The 20,315-nt window shown below is 42.5% G+C and overlaps 2 protein-coding genes across 9 annotated transcripts in view; both read right to left on the bottom strand.

The window, feature by feature from the left end:
* ep300b (E1A binding protein p300 b) overlaps positions 1–12,419 on the bottom strand; it is a 33,264-nt gene extending 20,845 nt beyond the window's left edge. For 5 of the 8 annotated variants that reach the window (XM_044100674.1, XM_044100678.1, XM_044100680.1 and 2 more), the window contains exons 1-10: positions 9,921–12,418; positions 6,646–7,226; positions 5,569–5,748; positions 3,232–3,529; positions 2,678–2,791; positions 2,293–2,559; positions 1,326–1,428; positions 1,081–1,209; positions 850–967; positions 552–744 (exon numbers count right to left, since the gene is read on the bottom strand). In XM_044100674.1, coding sequence (XP_043956609.1) covers positions 552–744; positions 850–967; positions 1,081–1,209; positions 1,326–1,428; positions 2,293–2,559; positions 2,678–2,791; positions 3,232–3,529; positions 5,569–5,748; positions 6,646–7,226; positions 9,921–10,014 — 2,077 coding nt within the window. In that variant the 5' untranslated portion in view covers positions 10,015–12,418. Of the gene's footprint in view, positions 1–551; positions 745–849; positions 968–1,080; positions 1,210–1,325; positions 1,429–2,292; positions 2,560–2,677; positions 2,792–3,231; positions 3,530–5,568; positions 5,749–6,645; positions 7,227–9,920 lie in introns of all 8 variants that reach the window. The other 3 variants (XM_044100679.1, XM_044100681.1, XM_044100675.1) reach the window with 2 other exon arrangements.
* A 397-nt stretch (positions 12,420–12,816) lies between these two features.
* xpnpep3 (X-prolyl aminopeptidase 3, mitochondrial) lies at positions 12,817–20,267 on the bottom strand. Its single transcript, XM_044100670.1, has 12 exons — positions 19,616–20,267; positions 19,402–19,530; positions 18,136–18,252; positions 17,839–18,026; positions 17,535–17,754; positions 16,602–16,786; positions 16,417–16,479; positions 15,840–15,953; positions 15,446–15,531; positions 15,030–15,213; positions 14,092–14,212; positions 12,817–13,757 (listed from the first exon to the last, which is right to left on the bottom strand). Exons 2-12 carry the CDS (start codon positions 19,469–19,471, stop codon positions 13,591–13,593), a joined length of 1,515 nt encoding a protein of 504 aa, XP_043956605.1. The 5' UTR covers positions 19,472–19,530; positions 19,616–20,267; the 3' UTR covers positions 12,817–13,590.
* Positions 20,268–20,315: the final 48 nt, after the last annotated feature.

The following is a 20,315-nucleotide window of genomic DNA, read 5'->3' as shown; positions in this document are numbered from 1 at the left end:
GCGTAAGAGAAAAATTCAAATGATTGACCTTTCGAAAAAACTTATGATCATTTTGATTTCTCATTATCTTCATAAATTCTAGTTGATTTTGTTTAAAAACACTCAAATTGTCCATGGTCGAGATTGTTAGCTTTACTATTTTCTTCCGTTTGTTCAAATATCAATAAATTTGGAAACATGATTAAAAGCAGTTGATATAAATCACACTCATATGACTGGTGTCCTAAAGAAGCACAGAGGAATGTTTTCCAAGAGCAGCATTTGTGCTAGTGGGGCTATAAATGCTGCGACGCGCAGCCTAAAGAAGATGTAATAAATAGTTCTGATTGAGCTTATTATCACAATAGAACCACAATATATCATGATAAAACTTTAAGTCCACATCGCCCGTCCCTAACCTTAACATTTTTCCCTACACTAAATAAAATTTCTCTAATAAAAAGTAGATTTTCTTTTCTTTTTTTTCTGTGTGAAATTATTTCAAGGTTTTCACTCATTTTTACCAGGAGTCCCAGCAAGTCTGTCCAATAAATCGGGTATTCTTTACTCACTGGGAGGCTGTCCGGGTGGCACTGGGGGCCCCGGGGGCTGGCCCATGCCAGGCGGACCCTGTGGGAGGCCAGACGTGGGAAGGCAGGGCTGGCCGGGCATCATGCTCTGCTTTTGAAGCCGCGTCCTCCTCTTCTCCTCCAGCTCCTTCTGGATCTTGTAGATCTTCTCCGCCAGAAGGTGGTAGTACTCCGCCTGGACGCAGCACAGCAGGAGGGTGGGAGGAAATTACGCAACGCCAACAGCAAACATCCCGTGCTCGCGGCACGTTTCTTCGTCCTCTGTGCAAGGGATGCCTACCCTGCTGTTCGCCGACTCGTACATGTCTCCCTCTACTTTCCGGGCGTAGGCCACCAAGTTCTCCATCCGCCTGTCCTTCAGAGCCGCGGGGTCGGGAGTGGGGAAGATGGCCTGCACTCTGTTCGCACGGAAACACGTTTGAGAACGGGGAATTTCTCAAAGCGGAAGACGTGATCCGGATCTATTTGACGCGGGATCCATGTGCTAAGCTGAAGGACGGAGCCGACTCACAGCTTGTGGACGAGGTGGTTGCGGAGGTCCTGCGTGATGTCTTCATGCCAAGACTTCCTCATCCCTGCAGCGGAAGGGGGCGTGGCCGTGGGCATGGAGCCCAGGTTCCCGACGCCGTCGTTCATCAAACTGGGGTTGGGAAAGAACGAGAAGACAGCTCAACATTTCAGCCGCCGCCGACTTTAAAATTTGTCAAGGATGGCAACCCCATCGCTGCGGCGACAGAAAGCCGAAGCCGCCCTTGCCTTTGCGCGTTCATGCTGTGCAGCATGGCGTCCGGCAGCAGCGCAGACTGCTGGTTCGGAGGCTGCACCCCGACGGCACCGTTCACTCCTATGGAGTTGCCACCTGGTCGTAAAAGGCAAAACAGTTTATTAGGTCAGTTTCATTGGATTCTTATGCAACGTAGTTCGTAAATAACGGGATGAGCTTAACACGTTCTACTCCAGCCGCCGCCGTGTCAATACTTTGCAGAACAAGCCTTTTGCTCCGGTTGGAGCTGCAAGTCTAACTGCTACATCTGGGGTTTCTGCACGTTTCACCGACTCAAACTTAAGACTTTTTAAGACCACTGAGAATGAAATCTCAGGCCGGTTTTGTGACAGAAATGTAAAAAAAAAAAAATTGCCATAAAAAACTTTTTCAAGATGGGCATGATAAAGGTAGCTATCTACCATTTTATGGCCCTAGAAATGTTTCTGCTCACTCCGTACCACAAGTCAAGACTGGTAAAAAACTGGCCAACAAGTTAAAAAATAAAATAAATAAAATTAGTAGAATAAAGTCAGAATATTGTGACTTTCTCGTATTACTTTGACTCAAAATATTTTTGTAACATCGTGACTTTATTTTTGCAATATTCTCAAAATATTAAAACTATCCCCATTTCGATTATTTTGTACCACAATTTATTCATACAATTTATAGTTGACTCACATTATTTCAACTTTATTCTTGTAATGCGATGGCTTTTTCTTTTTCCCCATTTCCTGCTTATCCTCAAAATATTATGACGTTATTCCCCCATTATTTCAACCTTATTTCTCATCTTATTTCTCAAACCAATCTTTGTATTTTTAAATTGAATGAATTTTGTGGCTCCCACCAGCAGTCTAAAATTTGACAATTTTGACCCATGGAGCAAAAAAAAAAAAAAAAAAAGGTTTGGCCACCCCTGATCTAAACGCTGAGAGAATTAGAAACGGAACCGACCCAGTGGATTCAGAGTCCTCATTCCCGGCTGTCCGTGGAGGACTTGGTTCGGCATGGCAGCCTGTGGCGGCTGTTGCTGCTGCTGTTGTTGCTGCTGCTGCTGCTGCGGCATCTGGTTGCCCTGGTACGTCAGGCCTAATGCAGCGTAGGCTCTCTCTATGGAGCTCGGGTCTATCTGGTTGGTAGGGGTCAGGCTCGGAGAGCTCGACTGCCCGCCTGGACCCGCGCCGCCTAAAGAGTTCACTAAGCTTACACTGTTGAGCAGAGCTGCAGCGACATGAGAGAGAGAGAAGAGAAGAGGGGGGGGGGGATTTATATCGGTGATTTTAAACTCGGTTAATCATTACTCGACGGCAGCCAGCAGAGTGAGAAGAGAAACACTCACACTGCTGGTTCCTCTTGTCTCCGGCGTTTTTCAGCGGCAGGCACACGGGACAGTCGTGTCTGGTGCAGTTCTTCCAATGCGAGATGATCTGTCTGGACGAGGCACAGTGTGCAACTGAGGGACGAGACGAAAACAGATGTTTAGGCGAAACGAGCCGAAGCGTGGAAAAAAAATAAAGCAGAGCCGAGGAGATGTGTAAAATGTGACAGAACGAGACTGAAAGCAGTGACTTGACAAGTAAACGAGGCAAAAAAGGGAAAATATGAGTCAAAACGAAGACAGAAGGCAGAATCTAAGAAAGATCTTGTGTGAGTCATTCGATGATATAAAACCACGTCCAGATGGAGACTCGGAGAGAGCGGGAGAAAAAGACAAACGATGGAGGAACCGCCAGCTGAGGAGCGAATAACTCGACCCAGATAGGAGGGAAAAACCAGGAACAATCCAGGAAGTGACGGAAAACAATGTAAGCAGACCTGGTGCTTATGTTGCAGCATCCACTTAAAAAAAAAAAAAGAAAACATATAGGAGTTGAGATTATTTAGCCAACTCACCCTGGCAGGACTTGCCAGCCTGGCAATGAGTCATGTGGTTGAGCACGTTCTTCATGGTGCGGCAGTGGGGCAGGTTGCATTGCCGCACCTCCCCGTTGGCCTGCTCCCGCCGCTGGCACTTGTGCGCGTGGAGCAACAGGACGAGCTGCTGCTGGATGAGCTTCCGCTTCTCGGGGTCGGCGGTGGGGGGCGTGGCGCCCGGTCCCACCCCGACGGTGTTCAGTCCAACCTGGGGCCCACCGACCGATGCCGACACGCCGCCAACTGCACCAGGCTGCTGCTGCTGCTGCTGAGCAGTCTACGACAGAGTAATAGACGAGTCTTAAACGGGGAGGTTTGTTTCTTGTTGAGCCTCACCCCACAGATACAGGGGCATATTTTAGCTTTTCTACCCCCCTATCCTCATTACTAGACATGGTTAAACATAGACCTATTTGGTATCCGTGGAAACATCTGAGACTTGGCTGAAAGCTAGGAGCCTTCATCGAAAAGACATTATATGGAGCTCCAGCAGTGCCCGGAAAAAAAGAAAGAAAAAAAAAAAAGTATATTTTGGTAGTATTCTTTTTTCAGTCTAATGAGCTTAAATTTATTTATATTTTTTTTTTCTCTACTTTTTAAAAGACACTGGATTTAAAAAACAAACAAACAAACAAAAAAAGACTATTTCATTGGAGTCAAATAAAACAATTTCCTCTTATAATTGGATAAAAGTGAATGTGGGTATTTCAAAAAATAAATTAAAAAAACCAAGTAATTTTATGTAGGTAAAAATAACTAAAAACAGGAAATACTATTTTTTTTGTGTTTTCTTTTGTAAAAACGTCTATAAACTTTCTTTAGACTGGCTCAGCTACATCAAGCCAAAAGTCTGTAGCCTTATTATGGTTCTAAATGGTTTGTATACTGTTTAACGCACAAAAAGAATCCTAATTATGTAATGCTCCATCCTCATTTTCTCTGAAACTATCGCAGCTGCTGTGACACTTACAAAGTGCTTACTTTATTTTGACAGCAAGATGATTGAAATAGAGGTTGTAATAGGTGAGGAAAGCTCAATCAAACTTGAGTTAATTTAAACATACTTCAGAAATCGTCTAGTGCTTATGCCCAAACACACATTTGTAAGTCTGAGTCTAATAACACAAAAACACAATCCTGTCATTTTGCCTGGTATTGAATAATTAGTAGAAACAAAAAAGGGAAACTCCTTTTTTTTTTTTTTTCTGTTCTCGTAAATCTTCCGACTTGCACAAAATTCATTACAACTCACAAGTGGAGAGCCCACTAATTCTTATGTACCTTTGCTTTCTTTTTTTGCCATAACTTTAAAAATGTAGGCGAATGAATGAAAAAGCTAGTAATGAACTGTTAATGTTTGTCAGTGAACGCGTCGCCAAAGCAAGGGAAGCAAACCAACGGCTTTAGTTGGATATGCTGCCATTATGTTCACTCCAAACAGGAGGAGGATTATAGTCATGTGACATTCTGGGGGTGTACTTAAGAGATGCAGCAACGGTAGACCCTGCTAACAACTTAATCGAATCTAAAGTAAGGAGTGTCTGCGTCGGTCGCTGTTGGAAACCCCTTTTCGTCTCAGAACAAAACAAACCCCAAAAGAGAGGGCAACGCAATTTATGCTCCGACTCCTTAAACAAGGCAGAAAAATTATAGATGTCGTTTGTTAGCATAAAGTTAATTGGCTCAAAAAAAAAAAAGAAAAAAAAAGCTTTCTGCAGCGGTTTTATTAGTTTTGAATCCTTTCACAAAAATGAGGGCTATTGTGACCCGACAATCACCGGTGAGAGCTGATAAAAGTGAAATTGACCGATTTCTGGGGCTGGAATGATTAAACGGATTTAATAATGATAAATCGATGAATTAATCATTACCTAATTTAATAATTAATCAGTAACTGGAGTATACAGACTCAATAAAGGCTATTTGGCTGAAAGAACATACTCAGAACAGTAATTAATCCAAAACTGAAAAAAAGAAGACGTTTTCCTGCATTTTTAACAAAAAACTAAAGTTTCCTTTATCGTTTATTTCCATCTTTTTATGTATTTTCAATTTCTGAAAAAACCCAATTAATTGTCAGAATAATCAATAGATTACTAAATATAGATATCTAAAACAATCGTTGATCGCAGCCCTGCTGATTTCAATCGCTCACTGACACAAATATATGCTGTTTTGTTTCTGGTCTCTCTCTGCCTCTTTTTAGCAACCCTCCTTCAGTAACCAACAGCGTCACTAACATAAGGCACAAAGCTCTAACTAGCCTGTAAAGAGAAAGCGATATCTGTGAGCGAACACAAGTAAAACAATTCCTACCACCCCCGGGATGCCTGGACCAGGAGGCGTCTTCTTGTCCATGTTGAACTGGGCGGCCATACCACTGGGTAGGCCTGCTTTACTCTGGAGTTGTGGGCCCAGCCCCTCTCCAGGCAGCCCCTGGCCAGCAGAATGGCTGTATGGGCCACCGTAGCTTCCCGCGTTGGCCATCAAATTCATCTGGAGAAGGATGGCGAAAAACACAGAATACAGCATGAGGGGAAAAGAAGACGAGTGACGGCTTCTCTGTACGCTTTGCGTTTTAAAATCCCAAACACGTCTTGGGGAAAACTGCTGAAAAAAAAAACCACAAAAAAATATTTCTGACTTATTTACAACTAGCTGCAGGAAAACGACTCCGTCGAGCCACTTAAGGTTACCGGAGAGGCTTCTGCACTTGTTTGGGAGGAAAAATCACAACTGTAATGTGGTGTTCTGACTAGCAGGGAGGTTAACCATCGATACCACAGTGCTAACTGTGCAGCAGCTGCGAGTCCCGACACATGACCGCACTCTTCCCTGCACCTGCTGTAGAAAAACTCATCCTCAGAGTTTGAGTGCAAACTACAGCTTCTTATCCACCCATTTAACTCTGTTAACAAAACCATCACTGCCTATTTTAGCTGCAGACGTACAGGAACTATGCTGAAGAGTCAATCGCTTCGAACCTTAACACAAGCCACAAACAGTTTATGAGCTTTTTATGATATTTGAAACATTAAGAGCATATTTAGTTTTCATATCAAGGCGATAATGCAGTGGCGCCCATGAGTGGAGCCCAACAGAGGGGGGGAGGGGGATTGAAAAATGGTGCCCCCTCCTCCAGAGAATCATGTTCAGGTCATAAAATAATTTTCTTCATTCAATACATAAAAATAAAACAAATTTGTCCAAATATTTATAGATTATACATATAGAATTTATTTTTAAAAAGTTTTATGTTTTAAAGACTCAGAATATTAATGTCAAGGGACGTCATCGCGGTCAAGTCAAATACATCAAACGATGAGCTGAATATGTACATAACATTAATTTCCACCTAAATTCCTAAAGTGTAATGTTTGGTTTGGTACCTACCTGTTTCAGTGCACCAGGCTGATGTGGTCTCATCCCCGCTTGACCCCCAGCTCCCAGGGTTGGACCGCCCTGCTGCTGTAAGGTCTCTGCCAAAATGTTACTATTGCTACCCATCCCTGTGTTGCCAGGGTAACTCATCCTGGGCGAGCCATTCACAACCTGCCCCCCTATAAGGCCTTGGTGTTGGTGCTGTTGCTGTCCAGCGGTGCCCTTTTGGACACCCATCATGGCCGTCGCCCTGTTCGGCACCATGCCAACCTGCTGCATCAGTCCGGGTTGCGGCTGCTGCTGTTGGCCCTGATGGTGCATACCTTGAGGTCCACCGACTCCCCCCATCATCGCCATGGAAGCAGCGGAGGGGGCGCTGTTGGAAGTGGGGGCCCCCGGCTGCGTCGGTGCCCCGGCGCGCAGGAGTTCAGAAAGCTGTTTGTGTTTGGAGGCCGCATCCTGAACCCCTCCGCCGAGCCCCCCGAGGCTGCTGTGGAACTGGCTGGAGTCTCCTCCGTTCGTCAGCCCCGGGTCCGAGGAACTGATGAGCTCGTCCGGCAGGTCATGCTCCAGGTCAAAGAATGAACCAAAATCTGAGTAAAAAAAATACATTTTATTTTATTTATTTATTTTTTAAATCAAGAGAGTGGTCCATTGTTTTTTTTTTAAAAAAAACATCCAAGCTTTGTGTAACTTAAAAAGTTAGCGTCTTGCAAAGATATTCAGCCTCATTTTACTTTTTAGGCATTGTCATGTTACAATCACAAATTTCAATGGGTTTTAATCAGGATTTTACAATCAAATATATTTTTCCAATTAAATGAATTTTCTGTTTTTGAAGACTTCATTTTTTTTGTTTTTGTTTTCAGATCATAGTTCAGAGTGATGTTAATCAAGAGCTACTATCTTGTTTGACGTATTTTATAGCACGTTTTAAGGCTCTTTTTTTCTCTACTTTGAATTCTGGTCAACTTAAAGAAGGAATGATTCAGATAAAAGCTATTTTTTTATATATTATTATATTTATACTTTCTGTGTGGGGAAAAAAAAACAACTATTGAAATTGTAAATTGGATTAAGTTGGGGGAAAAAAACAAACAAAAAACAACAACTTATCTTTGAGCTATGTCGCTGAGCCTTACTAGGAAGTAAAAGGAAACAAATTCGAGTGAATTTGTATTCAGCACTCCTGAGACCATATTTTGCAGAATCACATTTGGCAACAGTTAAAGCTGTAAGCCTACCGACCCTTCACACCAGGAGACAGAAAAATCTGACCATTCTTCTTTGCAAAACACCTCAAGTCACCATCAGACTGGACAAAGAACATCTGTGAATATTATTAGAATTATTAAACATCTCATCTTAAACCAATCAATTCTGACTCATTAAAATAATTTCATCAAAACAATTCCATAATCCTGGCTGTAAATTCCGGTTCACTGTCCTGCTGAAAGTTCAACCTGTTTCAGTCCCGACTCCCTTGCGGCCTCTGACATTTTTACTTCCAAATCGGTCATGTACGTCTCTGTGCGATATTCAATTGGTGGACAAACATGTTTGACCTAATCTGGAATTATGGTTTCCTTTTTAGCAATTGCCTTCTTCCTACCACTCGTCACAGATTCTCCCACGAGAACTGTGGAAGTCTGCGTCTCGCTCAGAGTCACTACAGGTTTCTTGAATACTGTCCTGTAATGGTCACGTCTTGGTAGATTTGCAGTTGTACCAAAGTCTTCAAACCGTTCAATGGTTTCTCTTATGAACCAACTCTACTCTTCTCCAAAATGTACAACTCTTCATTAACGTTATCCGACAACCTCCTCAGGTCATCATATGACATGAGATCCCAATAAATACATTGAAGTTCATCCTCGCTGCATGAGAGTATGTGAACTTCAACGGAGATGAAAACATTTGCGAGGCACTGTATGCAGACGTGCAGAGCCTCTCCCATCCCAAATTTTTCTTCCAGCCCATCAGCTTGTGGTTTGGTGGGTTGCCATACATGGAGAGCAAACGCAGTGGGAACAAGGTGAGAAGCCGCAAAAGGTAAACACCACAGTGCCCAGGTGGTTCTGTGAAATTGTCGAGCAGTTCTAAGGTTCGAGAGCATGGAAAGGCAGGCAAAGTTGTACGATTGGAGCAGGAAGATATTAACAGGAAATAAAGAACTAATAGAACAGAAGTGGATGCAAGAAAATAAGAATTCGGTTTGAAATTCTGGGTTGGAAAAAGTGTAACAATGAGGAATTATATTATAGCGCTTTTAGTAATAAATTCACTTGCCTTAATTGTTATTTCAGGGTGAAATACGTTCAGTTAGTACAGTTGGCTGCGATTTATTGTTACAAAAGTTAAGCAGTACTACCATGCAGACAATGGAGGATGAATAATTAGCTTCGCTACAGCATATTTGGATGAATTCATTAAAAGCCACCGAATGAAATCTGAGACATTTCAAAGAAAACGCTTGAAGGAATACATCTGATTTGGATTCTCTGTTAAACCGAATCAAAGTGTTTACATGGGCAGCGCTACAACTTCAGCTGGTCAACACCGCTTCGCCCAACTTAATCAAGTGTTGAACAATAGCTAGCTTGACAATAGTTGTGTTAAAAACATTAGCCTTCTCGTCATTTATACACGTTTTTCGAAATAAAAAAATCTTTACATCTATTAAAGACGTAAAGATTCAATAGATCTAATTTAATTACAAAAATAATGACAAAAATGTTTAAACTAATGAGCTATTTCCCATGACGGAGCTCAGCTGAGTTGCTCCGGTGGGGGTGTCTTTTTTAGCTAGTTAGCTAGCTAACTCGGTTTCAGTTACTCGCTCTAAAAGCTAGTTTCCAAACGTTTATTTGCCGTTATGAAAAATTTACATTTCTGAAACTTGACATTTGTCGCATATTCCACCGTATGTGTTCACTTTAATAACTTTTAAAGTAGCAAAGCAAGTTTAGGCGAAGTGGGGTGTCTCGACTCGTCCATTGTTTGGAGGAGGATCTTTATAGTTGCGGCTAGTTAGCCTGTTGAGGCTAACGTATCAAAACACAAGTGCTGGAAAGTTGCTCCTGCTTCAGGACTAGAAAAGCTTAAACCAAAGCAACCATTGTACTCGGATTTACACTTTCCCCACCTAACTTTTTACTATATCTATGCCTAGAAACGTCATTTAACAAGTAGAAATGAGTGTGCAACTCCAGGCTCGGAGCAAGCAAGTTTAAAAGCACCAGTCTCTAAGCTAGTTAACGCCGGAGTAAAGCATCAAATATATTTACCATTTCCATCACTGGTGGACACAGACAGAGCTGGAGAAGCCAGCTTGGGCCTCTTGGCTGAAGGCGGGCCGGACTCCAGGACATTATCGGCCATATTTTTTGACGAATTAAAAAAAAAAAAAAAAAGAGGCTGTATATCCACTCAGGGCTTATATATTCCCTTTATTTCCGCCTTCTTACTCCCGTTAAGAAATGTTTCAAATCGTTCCCCCACCGCTTGGGGGGACGGTAGGGGAAGAGGACGACGATGTTCAACTCTTTCTCAGTCCTCCTGAGTTTGTAGTACCTCTCTGGTAGATATCAGTCCCCCTCCCCTGTCGGAGATTTTTGTTTCTTCGCAGACTTTCAACAAGAGGCGTTGGGAAGGTGGAGTCGACGGACAACTGACAACCTCATGACATAAAATCTGTCCCAAGATCCGTCCTCCGAGCTCCATTCAGCTTGGTCTTCCATACTGATCAAAAACGTTCTCTCTTTTTTTTAGATCCTAAAAAGGCTGCCGGGGGAGATGATGCGTGATGGCACAAAAATCACAAGTTTCCAAAGAGAGAGAGGAAAAAAAAAAAAAAACTTCAGATCGCCGCTGTTTCATGCAACACCTTAGAGAACCTGTAGGGATTTTACTTTACCTCCCCCCTTATTGCTGTCTGCATCACCGAGTCCTCTTAATTTTCCACGGCAAAAAGGCAACAAGCAGTAGTTTGAATGCAAGTGTTGGCGATGCTCAGTTGGCTCATCAGCGATTTAATACGGTTTGAAGACAGATCCATCCACTCAGATCAAAAATAAAAATGAAAAGTCCAAAAAGCATGTAAACCTATATTCCCATGCGTGACTTTTTTCTCTTCTTTTTTGCATGTGCATGCTGACTCGTACGTGCACTTAGTGTTGAACAATACAAAAGGCACTGAAGAACAGACTGAGATTGCAAATTTGGTTGATGCAACCCCATTCGTCAGTTATCTGTTGCAAAACAGACCTTTAAAAATACGGATTTCTGCCACTTTCAATTTTTGGATCTACTTCTCGAATGCAATAAACAGCGCTAATTGCCAATCAGCAGGGCAGTTGGATTGATCTAATTAAGTTTGATTTTCTCGCTCTCGCTCTCTCTCTTTTTTTGCAGACTTGGATCAAACGGGTTACTTATCTTGTGCTCCCTGCAGATGTTCCTCCTCTAGTTTCTGCTTGTTTCAAACACGACAGCGATCTCAGATGAAGGAAAACGCTATCGATATTGCCACTTTTTTCAGTGCTTTTAAAAAGAATTTTTTTTTCCAATGCATGGACGGGGGTGAGGGGGAGAAAGAGAAAAAGAAGAAGCAGTAGCGAAGCTGAGGCGAAATGTGACTTATGAGGAAAAACAAAATAATAATAATAATATGGCTATTTCGGAAGCGGAATGCTTCAGATCGGCACAATAATTGGAAGAAATCCTCCTAAAAAATCCTCTCATTGACTCTTTGTGATGGTGAAAGCCCCCCCTTCGTGTTGGTCCTGGCAATTTCACCCCCTTCTCTTCTCTTTAAACCAGTCTTTCTTTCCACCTCTCCCTTCTGCCCGGCAGCAATTTATTTATATAATTGTCTATGCGGACTCGTTCCTTCCTCCGCCGCGGACACATAATGATTTTTCATGGTGGTATTTTCCTCTTATCGCAGGTTTGTTCCTCGTTATGTGCAGCCCTCTTCCGCCTCTCCTCCCCGTCGCCGCACAGCAAAACACCCCTTTCCTTGAGATTTTCGGAGTATTTCCTTCTCATGCATGCATCAATATATTTATATATATAAATATATATAGCTACATGACACCTAGGCGGCTTTCCCTCCACTGAAGTCTAGCCTCCTTCCTTGCCGCTTCCCCTTCCACCGGACGGCTCGGACAGGATTTGGTTACTGAGTCTCTTCCCCCCTTGCGGTTCCCGGAGCGGCTGCCGTCGGCGGCCGGGGTCGCTCCTTTTTCTATCGGTGATCTCCTGTTTCTGACGGTCTGTCCGCCAAACAAAATGGCGGCTTGTTGTTTCTACTCCTCTGATACGGGGGGAGGGTTAGAGGTACAGCAACATTAGGCGTGAAGAGGAGGAGGACGAGGAGGAGGAGGAGGAGAGGAGGGACGGAGGAAAGGAACAAGAGGAGAGGTTGTCTTCGTGAGTGCTCGGGAGTGTCCGGAAACCTGTCCCAGCGTGTCGGCGGCAGCCGTCGAGTTTCAGTCTGCAGGGGACAGTGGTGTCCCACTTTTACCTTTCAGCGCATCGAGCCAAACCACCTCTCTATTATTTAGCCAGCTTTAGCTGAATAAATATGAAATGAAAATATTAGTTACTTTCTGTGGCACTTTTGCAGTAATTGCGGCAGAGCAGACACCCAGGTTCACCTGTGGATAAAAACTTCTACGTGGTTCATTGGTGTCCACAAAGCTCTATGTGTCACGTTGTTTCCTTCTCCAGAGTGACAACTGAGACTTTCCCTGCTGTTCTTGATTATCTTTAGATGATGTACTGCTGTTAGAGATAGCCCACTTTTTTAATTGTTGACTGTTTTTTAAATTATTCTACAGGTTTAGCAGTAATACGCTGATGTTTTGCTATTTAAATTAAGCAAAAACAATGTAGTTAATCATGAATTAATGGGGGGGTAAAGTGTATTTTCAAGTAGGTCTAGGCTGGTTTACATAAATATGAATATGAACTTGTTTTCTTTGCATTATTTGAGGTCTGGAAGCATCGCACCGTTTTTGTTATTTTGACCATTTCTCATTTTCTACTAATAAATACAAAATCTTTGCCTGGAATTTCAGACATGTTGTCAGTAGTTTATAGAATAAAAGAGCAATGTTCATTTTACTCAGACATGTACCTAATGAGTAAAATCAGAGAAACTGATCATTTTAAGGGGTTTCTCCATTTTCTTTTTCCAGAGCTGCATATTTATATTTTATGAAACTCAAAAACAAAGTTCTTAAAGAGAACACTTTTTTTTTTTAAAGCAAAAGACAAACATGCATTCATAACAACTCGGTCCAACTTTCAGTACAACTCTTTCAAGAGGAGTGAAGTTTATAAATCCAGTTCAGTCTCAATGTTGAACACATCACTCTTCCTTCATAACTGATTAAATATGATAGTTTAAAAAAAAAAGCTTGTAAAAGCTTGTATTTCCGTTTGGTGGTGTAAGTCTTTGTCATTCGGCATGAAAATGACTGATAATTTTGTGGACATAAAGACCTGTCCTTGGTTGGCCAAGATAAACAAAAGATAAGAAGAAAATAAATGAAAACAAATTGCGTTTCTAATTGAACTACTATTATTTATGTGGAAACTTTCTGCAAGCTCAGAGCATGATCGGGATTGTTCTTACTGCGTCGCCACAGAACTGAAACGTTAACAATGTAGACTTTAACGCTACACGATCTTCCACTTTCACCTCTTCGAGCCTCCTTAACTGTCACTGAAGGCACAGATGTGCTTGATTGTGTTTTTAAGGTAAGTTTCTCGCCTCTAACAGCCCATTTTTAAACATCTGCAGCCCTGATTACGCTAAAGTTAATGCCATCCAGGGTTTAGCTGTCACGTTCTGAGGTCCTGAGCTTCTTGAGGCGCCTGAATGCTGCATGAGCCGTCCACGATCTGTAACATTTGGTTTGGTTTCTGTTTCTCCCACCCATCCCTGGCCTATCCCATTCCACAGGCCTTCTCTACTTCAGCCACAGTCTTTGGAGCGCCACTGGACAAAATCAGAGGTCCTCCCTTCTCCCGGATCACCACGTCGTCCTCGATCCTGACACCGAGGCCGCGGAAATGCTCCGGCGCCTGGTCGTTGTCTTCACAGATGTACAGCCCTGTGGCGTGGAAAACGATTAGTAAAGGTCTTTTTTTTAAAAAAAGTCACACACACAGAGGCTTGAATATCTTGGATATTTTGACCCGTCACAAAATTAAATGCATCCATTTGTAATTTCATGTCAAATGTTCATCTTTTCATCGAAATCTAAAAAATAAAATAAAATAAAATTTGCATTGAGCCCAGTTTTCATCGATCCGCCAGAACAAGATCCAGTTCAAGAATCCAATGAAGTTCGCAGTTGTAATGTCGCAAAAAGAAACTAGACGCTTCAAGTCGTGTTAATACAGTTTGGAGTTGTTTAGCAATGTGGACTTCAGGTTCAGATGTACCTGGTTCTATAGTGATGACCATCCCGGGCTGGAGAGGCTGTGAGCGGGACAAGTCGGGGGTGTCATGGACGTCCATGCCCAGATAATGGCCAACATGGTGGGGGCAGAACCTCCTCGCAGCCTGGGCCCAAGACAAAATCAAGATTTCTGCTCTATGTAAAGATAAATAAATAAAATAATAACTCCACCGCTCTGTGAGCCACGTGGGACTGAAACGATTAACAAGATTAATCATGATTAATCGGACTAATTGTGATTAATCAAACATTGAAATAATTGTCAACTAATTTAGTGATGCATTAATCATTAACTGGAGTAAAAATGTCAGTTTGCTGAAAGAACAACATATTCAGTGCTGCTATAAAACCAAAACTGTATAAAAGATAAACACATTTGTGTTTAAGATTTAAAAAAAATAAAATAAATTAGATTATCCTATTGATCGCCTTTTGCTATCCAGTTATTTTTTAGGTGATAATACAAATTATTAAAGGAATGCTCTGTTATTCCATTTGAGGCTAGAAAATATAATTGTTTTAAATTTAAAAAATTAACTGAATTACTTGTTTATTTATATCGTTTAATGTATTTCAAATAATTCAATATGAAAAATCTTCAGAATTTGACCATTTTGATCCAATTAATTGTCAGTATAGTCGGTAGAATATGAAACCCATGTCATCTGTCCACCCCAGCAGGTTTTCGCGGCACCTCACAGTTTAATGGATGAACAGTTTTATGCAGAAACAGGTTTCCCTCTAACCACATCTGGCAGGCGCAGCTTATTGATCTGTGAGGTTCAATTCCCACAGATTAGAGAACCAACATGGTCAAATGCTAATGTCCAAAATCCAGTTTGCTTAGTATTAATTAGATCTGAAACTGCTCTAAATGCTCTCCCTGGCCAGTCAGATCCGATATTCTCTCTGGTGTTTTACCTGCAGCGCGTCAGCGTCACTGGTGCCGGCCCTCAGGATCCCGAGGCGCCTCAGCTGGCGTCCCAGCAGAGCCAGCATGGTGCTGTAGATGTGGTCCAGACTGACGCCGGGGGAGCAGAGGGACAAACAGGAGCGCTGCACCTCCAGGACGGCCTCGTACAGCTCGGCCTGGGCGGCGCTGAATCTGGCGGCGGGACAGTGGGACGAACGCAACGCTGCAGTGAGTCTGTCACTCCTCTGGGAACTAAACTTTAAAACGCTTGCTTAGTTCAAAGTGCCAAACCGGAGACGTCAACGGTACAGTTGATACTTTCCAACATTTGGTGGATTTTAACTCTGCATCTCCCGTTTTAGAGATATATTGCCAAACTATTTCGAATCTCTGGTTCTTCTTTAAGCTAATCGGTCAAACTTACTGCCCGTTCACCGGCCACGTCCGGGTGATGTCACTGACGTAACCAAAGTACTCGCAGCCTCCGTCGAGAAGAACCATTTCGCCGTCCTGATGAGATACATAACATGCAGAATCTAAATTTACAGCTACTTAGCCTAAAAGCAAAAGGGGAACGTTTTTTATATACATTTTCTGTCCTAATTGAAAAGACATTTGACAATTAAAACATACATTTATAGAAATTACAAGAAAAAAAATATCACAGTCTTTTTTCTCATAACTTTTCTGTTTTGGATCTGTTAGCATTAACCAAATCATTTATATTTGCTGTACTAGTCCTTTTGTAGCCACAACTCTACTATTTAGAACAAGCATAATTTCCAAAAGTCTTCCCCGCAGCTTCACGTAGTGATTACCTTGACGATCTGGTTGTTGTTTATGTAGTGCAGAGTGTTTGCTCGATTTCCTCCGGCGACCACAGGGGGGTAGGCCAGGAAGTTGGCACCGTGGATCCGGTTCTCGAAATCAAACTGGAAAAAGAAATAATAGATGAAGAAGAAGGTCTGTGTGAGGTTTACACTGAGGTGAAAAGGCGTCCACTGCCTTACGCTTCTGTTTTTTCTCCCCCCCCACCACCACCAGGGGGTCTTTTGTGGGCTCTAGTGTCCCTTATTTGAAAGTCGGTTGACAAGAAGGGGGAAAGACAGGGGGGGGAGATATGCGGCAAACGTCGGCCGTGTCCAGGAATCGAACCCGCGACCGCCGCGTCGAGGACTGAAGGCCTCCAAATGTAGGTCGTGCTATCCCCTACGCCACCACAGCACGCCCTTTCTTTTTTTTTTTTAGATAAGTGAGCCCATCTCAAAGCGACGATATTATTGTTAATCGCAATAACATCTGGGACAATTTATCGTCCAGCATGATTTACTATCGTGACAGGTCTGAGCAGAAATCACTATGGAAACAACAGAGGTCATCAAATCTAAAACCTACCTTAGCGAACAGCACCGACTCGTCGACATCTCCTTGTGACAACGCCATCGTCCTCCTAAATGCCTGAAGGAAAACAACGTTGATTGGTGTTTTAGCCAGAGAAAATGCACCGAATCTTAGAAAACTACACAAAACAAAACAAACAAAAATAATGTAACGCTCTGTAGATGAAACTACTGACACACCTGCGCTGTGATCCGACCCGCCTCTCGCATAAGTGATACCTCTGCGGGGCTCTTGATGGCCCGGAGAGAGTGAATGAGGGGTCTGAGCGAACGAGGGGCGGGACCTGCTTCCAGCGAGGGGAGAACATGAGTCTGGTGGAGCCGAGGGTGGGCAGGCTGAGAGGTGCTGTACCAGAGCTGGGTGCCTGAAGGAGATAAGAGCACCATAAGAGAATTTAAAGAAAATAATTAAAAATTAAGGTAAAAATTTTAACCGTGATTTATTTTTTTATTATTTAAAAACACAGCATTGTGTGTTTTCCAGCCCCCTAATGCTATTTTACAGCACAACCAACTAACTATGTTAACTTAATTTGTTAATAAAATGCTGCATATACCATAAATGACTTAAAAGAAATTTGACTTTGTTATTTAATGTCTCGAAATTGTGCCTCAGTCTCTTTAACTGCATTTTTACAAGAAGAAGCTTGTATAACGAGCTCGGCAAACGCGCAGCTCCACCAGGTGTCTGCTAACTGTTGCTGGCTAGTCTGAAGGAGCTGAGTGGGGGGAGAGAGCTGCTCTATGAGGCGGAAGCTTGGAAATCACAGCTTCAGGGAGGAGCTTTGTCGTCAAAGGCGGGGCTAGGGTACACCCAGGCTTTCTGCCCCAACTGGTTGCCATGGAGACTAAAGGATTTCTCAAACATGGGTGAAAGGATCAAAGCGACACTACAGGAATGTTTTTGATGAGGGAATAACATTATAACATGATGTAAAGCTCAATAAACTCAATTTTATATTTCTTTTCCTTTCAAAAAGATAAGAAATTACAAATACGGCCTGTTCAAGTGTGGCAGGCTAAAGAGAGTTAGGATGTACAAATAAAAGGTTACTGTAGCTTTAAGAAAGGTGTGAAGTCTTTTAGAGCCATTCTGCACTTACATTCACTCACCTTTAAGGCTCTTTAAAACTAGACCCAGCTCCTCTGTACTGTGAACTCTTTCTATGCCCGTCAAAGCGGCTGCCCCGTCCCTTCCCGCCCGCGGACCGTCCCACAGTTCCCTCCCCGGGTCTCTGCGAGGGACAAACAAGATGGCCTGGTCCGGTCGAGCCCTCCCGTAAAGAACCAAGGCACTGTCGGGTTCCAAGAAGCCGGTGAGGTAGAGGAAATCCTGAGAAAAACGAGGCAGACAGCTGTGGAGCAGATGGGACATACGGGAACGACGCTGTCATCAGAAGCTGAAGGGATGACCAACCTGGTTCTGGTGGAAGGGGTAAGGGATGTCGTTGGTCATGTAGCTTATCGGATGGGATAAAACGATGGCCACGTGGTTCCCAGACGAGGCGGAAGGTCCCAGCTTGTCTGCGTGGGCCTCGATGAGCAGGGCCAGCTTCTGCCTGCGGAGCTCGAACTCTGTCTGGGTTAAGCCTGGGGTCACTTCACCTGAGGAGCAGAGAGAGCAGAACTCCCAACTGCCTCAAGCATCTTTGGTTGACACGACTAACTATCCGAAGGCTAAGAGCAGCCGCATTCGAGGATAAAAGGCACTCACCGTGTTTGACGAGGTGAGGGTGAGTGAAAGGACTGGGCTGGCCGAGGTACCGAGGTGGGACAGTCTTTGGTTTCAGATCTCCAGGTTTCACAGAAATATGGCGGCACCATGCACAAGCTGCAGCAAACACAACGCAAATCCACAGCGTGTAGCGCCAAAAATGTTCCCAGTTTGCATCTTCTGGTAACTAACGATTATTTTATTCTGACGACTAATCGATTATTCTGAAGATTAATCGATTAATCAGATAAAAAGAAACGTTCCATTCTGAAGATTTTTCAATTAACCACTGAAGCGTTTTTTTAATACAATTTCTGGAATACATTAAAAGATGGAATAATTGAATTTATTTTTTAAATAAAGTGAACATTTTCTTGCCTAAAATGCAACAGCATACCATTCCTTTAACATATGCATGATCATTTGTAGCAAAGGATGCGTCTGCAGCAAAAAGCTACTTTCAATACTGTGATAAACCCATTAATGACTGAATAACAAAAGGTGCTTCATAGGAGTTTCTTTTTAGAGGATTTAAACCAGGCGAAGCTAAAACTGCTGAGGAGTTCTGGGTTTAACATATTTACACACAAATTGGATTTTTTTTATTATTATTTTAAATGCAACATGCATTTTTATTTTTATAATGTTTTGGCTCAATTATGACTGTGTTGTTTTTTCGGCAAACTCCTTTTTTTGAGTCTGCATACTCCAGTTAAGATTAATTGATAGCTAAATTAGCTGACAATTATTTCAATAATCACTCAGTCACGATTAATCCGATTAATCGTCCAGCCCTGTGGTTGACTATTACAAAATCGTTAAGCAATGTTTAACAAGGCTCATATGGAGGCTAAATGACGCAGCAGAACCTAAACGCTAAATATTATTTCACCCCCGACCTAAAATGAGGAAAGAACTTGAAGTGAGTAAATTAATCTTTCCTCAAAAGCCTACACACAAATGCCCAGTTACGAAAAGGTGGATTTTTTTGAGTGTTTTTCAAATGTATTAACAATAGAAAGCGAAGAAGTCACATTTATGTAAATGTTCACAGTCTTGGAAGCAGAGTAGGAATGGACATCAGACTAAGTATCCCCTGCCAGAGAGAGGAGGTATAGTTATGCTGAAGTTATGCCAAAGTTTGGCTTATTTACATCTTTCCCCCCCCTTTAAATACAACATAGATATTCCCGAGTTAGAGTTTAATTGCTCTTGCTGTCAGATTAGTGAGATGAATAATTATATTAAGTGATTTTGATGACGCACCTCCAGCTCGGGTCCGCCGCGGCCGCAGCCTGACGGCAGACCGCGTGAAGCTGCAGGCAGGGGACAACATTACTAAAGCTGCTGCTGCTGCTGCTGGAGGATACCGAGGACCACTCACAGCATGACGTCCTGCCGAGGACAGAAGAGAGTCAAAAACAGACAATAAATTATATCTAAACGAACAACGGCAGCATGTGGGATTTATCTAACTTACCGTCAAAACTCCTCTAAAGCAACAGTTACGCAGTGGATGACAGTAGCCTCAGCTAGCTCGCTGCGTTATTAGCCACATTCGTTCTCTTTGTGGAATTGCTGCCCTAAGTTTGGGTTGTCAGGCTCGGAGAACGCGTAGCCATCATATTTTGAAATAATATTTTAAAATTAACTACCATTTTCCCCAAAAGACTTAAAGACCATTACATTTGATGACACGGGCATTTGTGTCATTTTCTCTCCAACTGTCATGAAATGTCACGTTTGCCCCGTTTCTTCCTTATTGTTAAATCATGACTACTGACTGACTGGTGTCATCTATTGTCAAGCTTTTTAAGATACGTGCTCTGATCTGAGATACCACAGAATAAGCTGTAAATATTCCTGGGAAGAGGGATGTCACCCTTGTGATCTGATTTTGGAGAAGTGAAAGACTTGCGTCTTACTTTTTACTTACTACTCTCTTTTTAAGTAAAAAGTCACACGAAGCCAAACTTCTTATTTTATATTGATATTTTTTATAACTAAATGGATCAACATCTCTCCATTCTGATTCCCTCAGAAGGCGACGGTCTTGTTTCGAAGCATAATTTAATCAAAACCAAATGTCACATACAGAAAACAGTTGGCTGGTTTGGACGTGTTTCTAATGTCTTGTTCAAAGCTTTAGCTCTAAAGTAAACAGCAATACTTGTTTAGGA

The sequence above is a fragment of the Gambusia affinis genome, linkage group LG19, assembly GCF_019740435.1.
Source record: "Gambusia affinis linkage group LG19, SWU_Gaff_1.0, whole genome shotgun sequence".
In the NCBI taxonomy this organism is placed as follows: domain Eukaryota; kingdom Metazoa; phylum Chordata; class Actinopteri; order Cyprinodontiformes; family Poeciliidae; genus Gambusia; species Gambusia affinis.
Note: the sequence above shows the minus strand (reverse complement) of the source record. Positions and strands in the feature narration are given on the sequence as shown.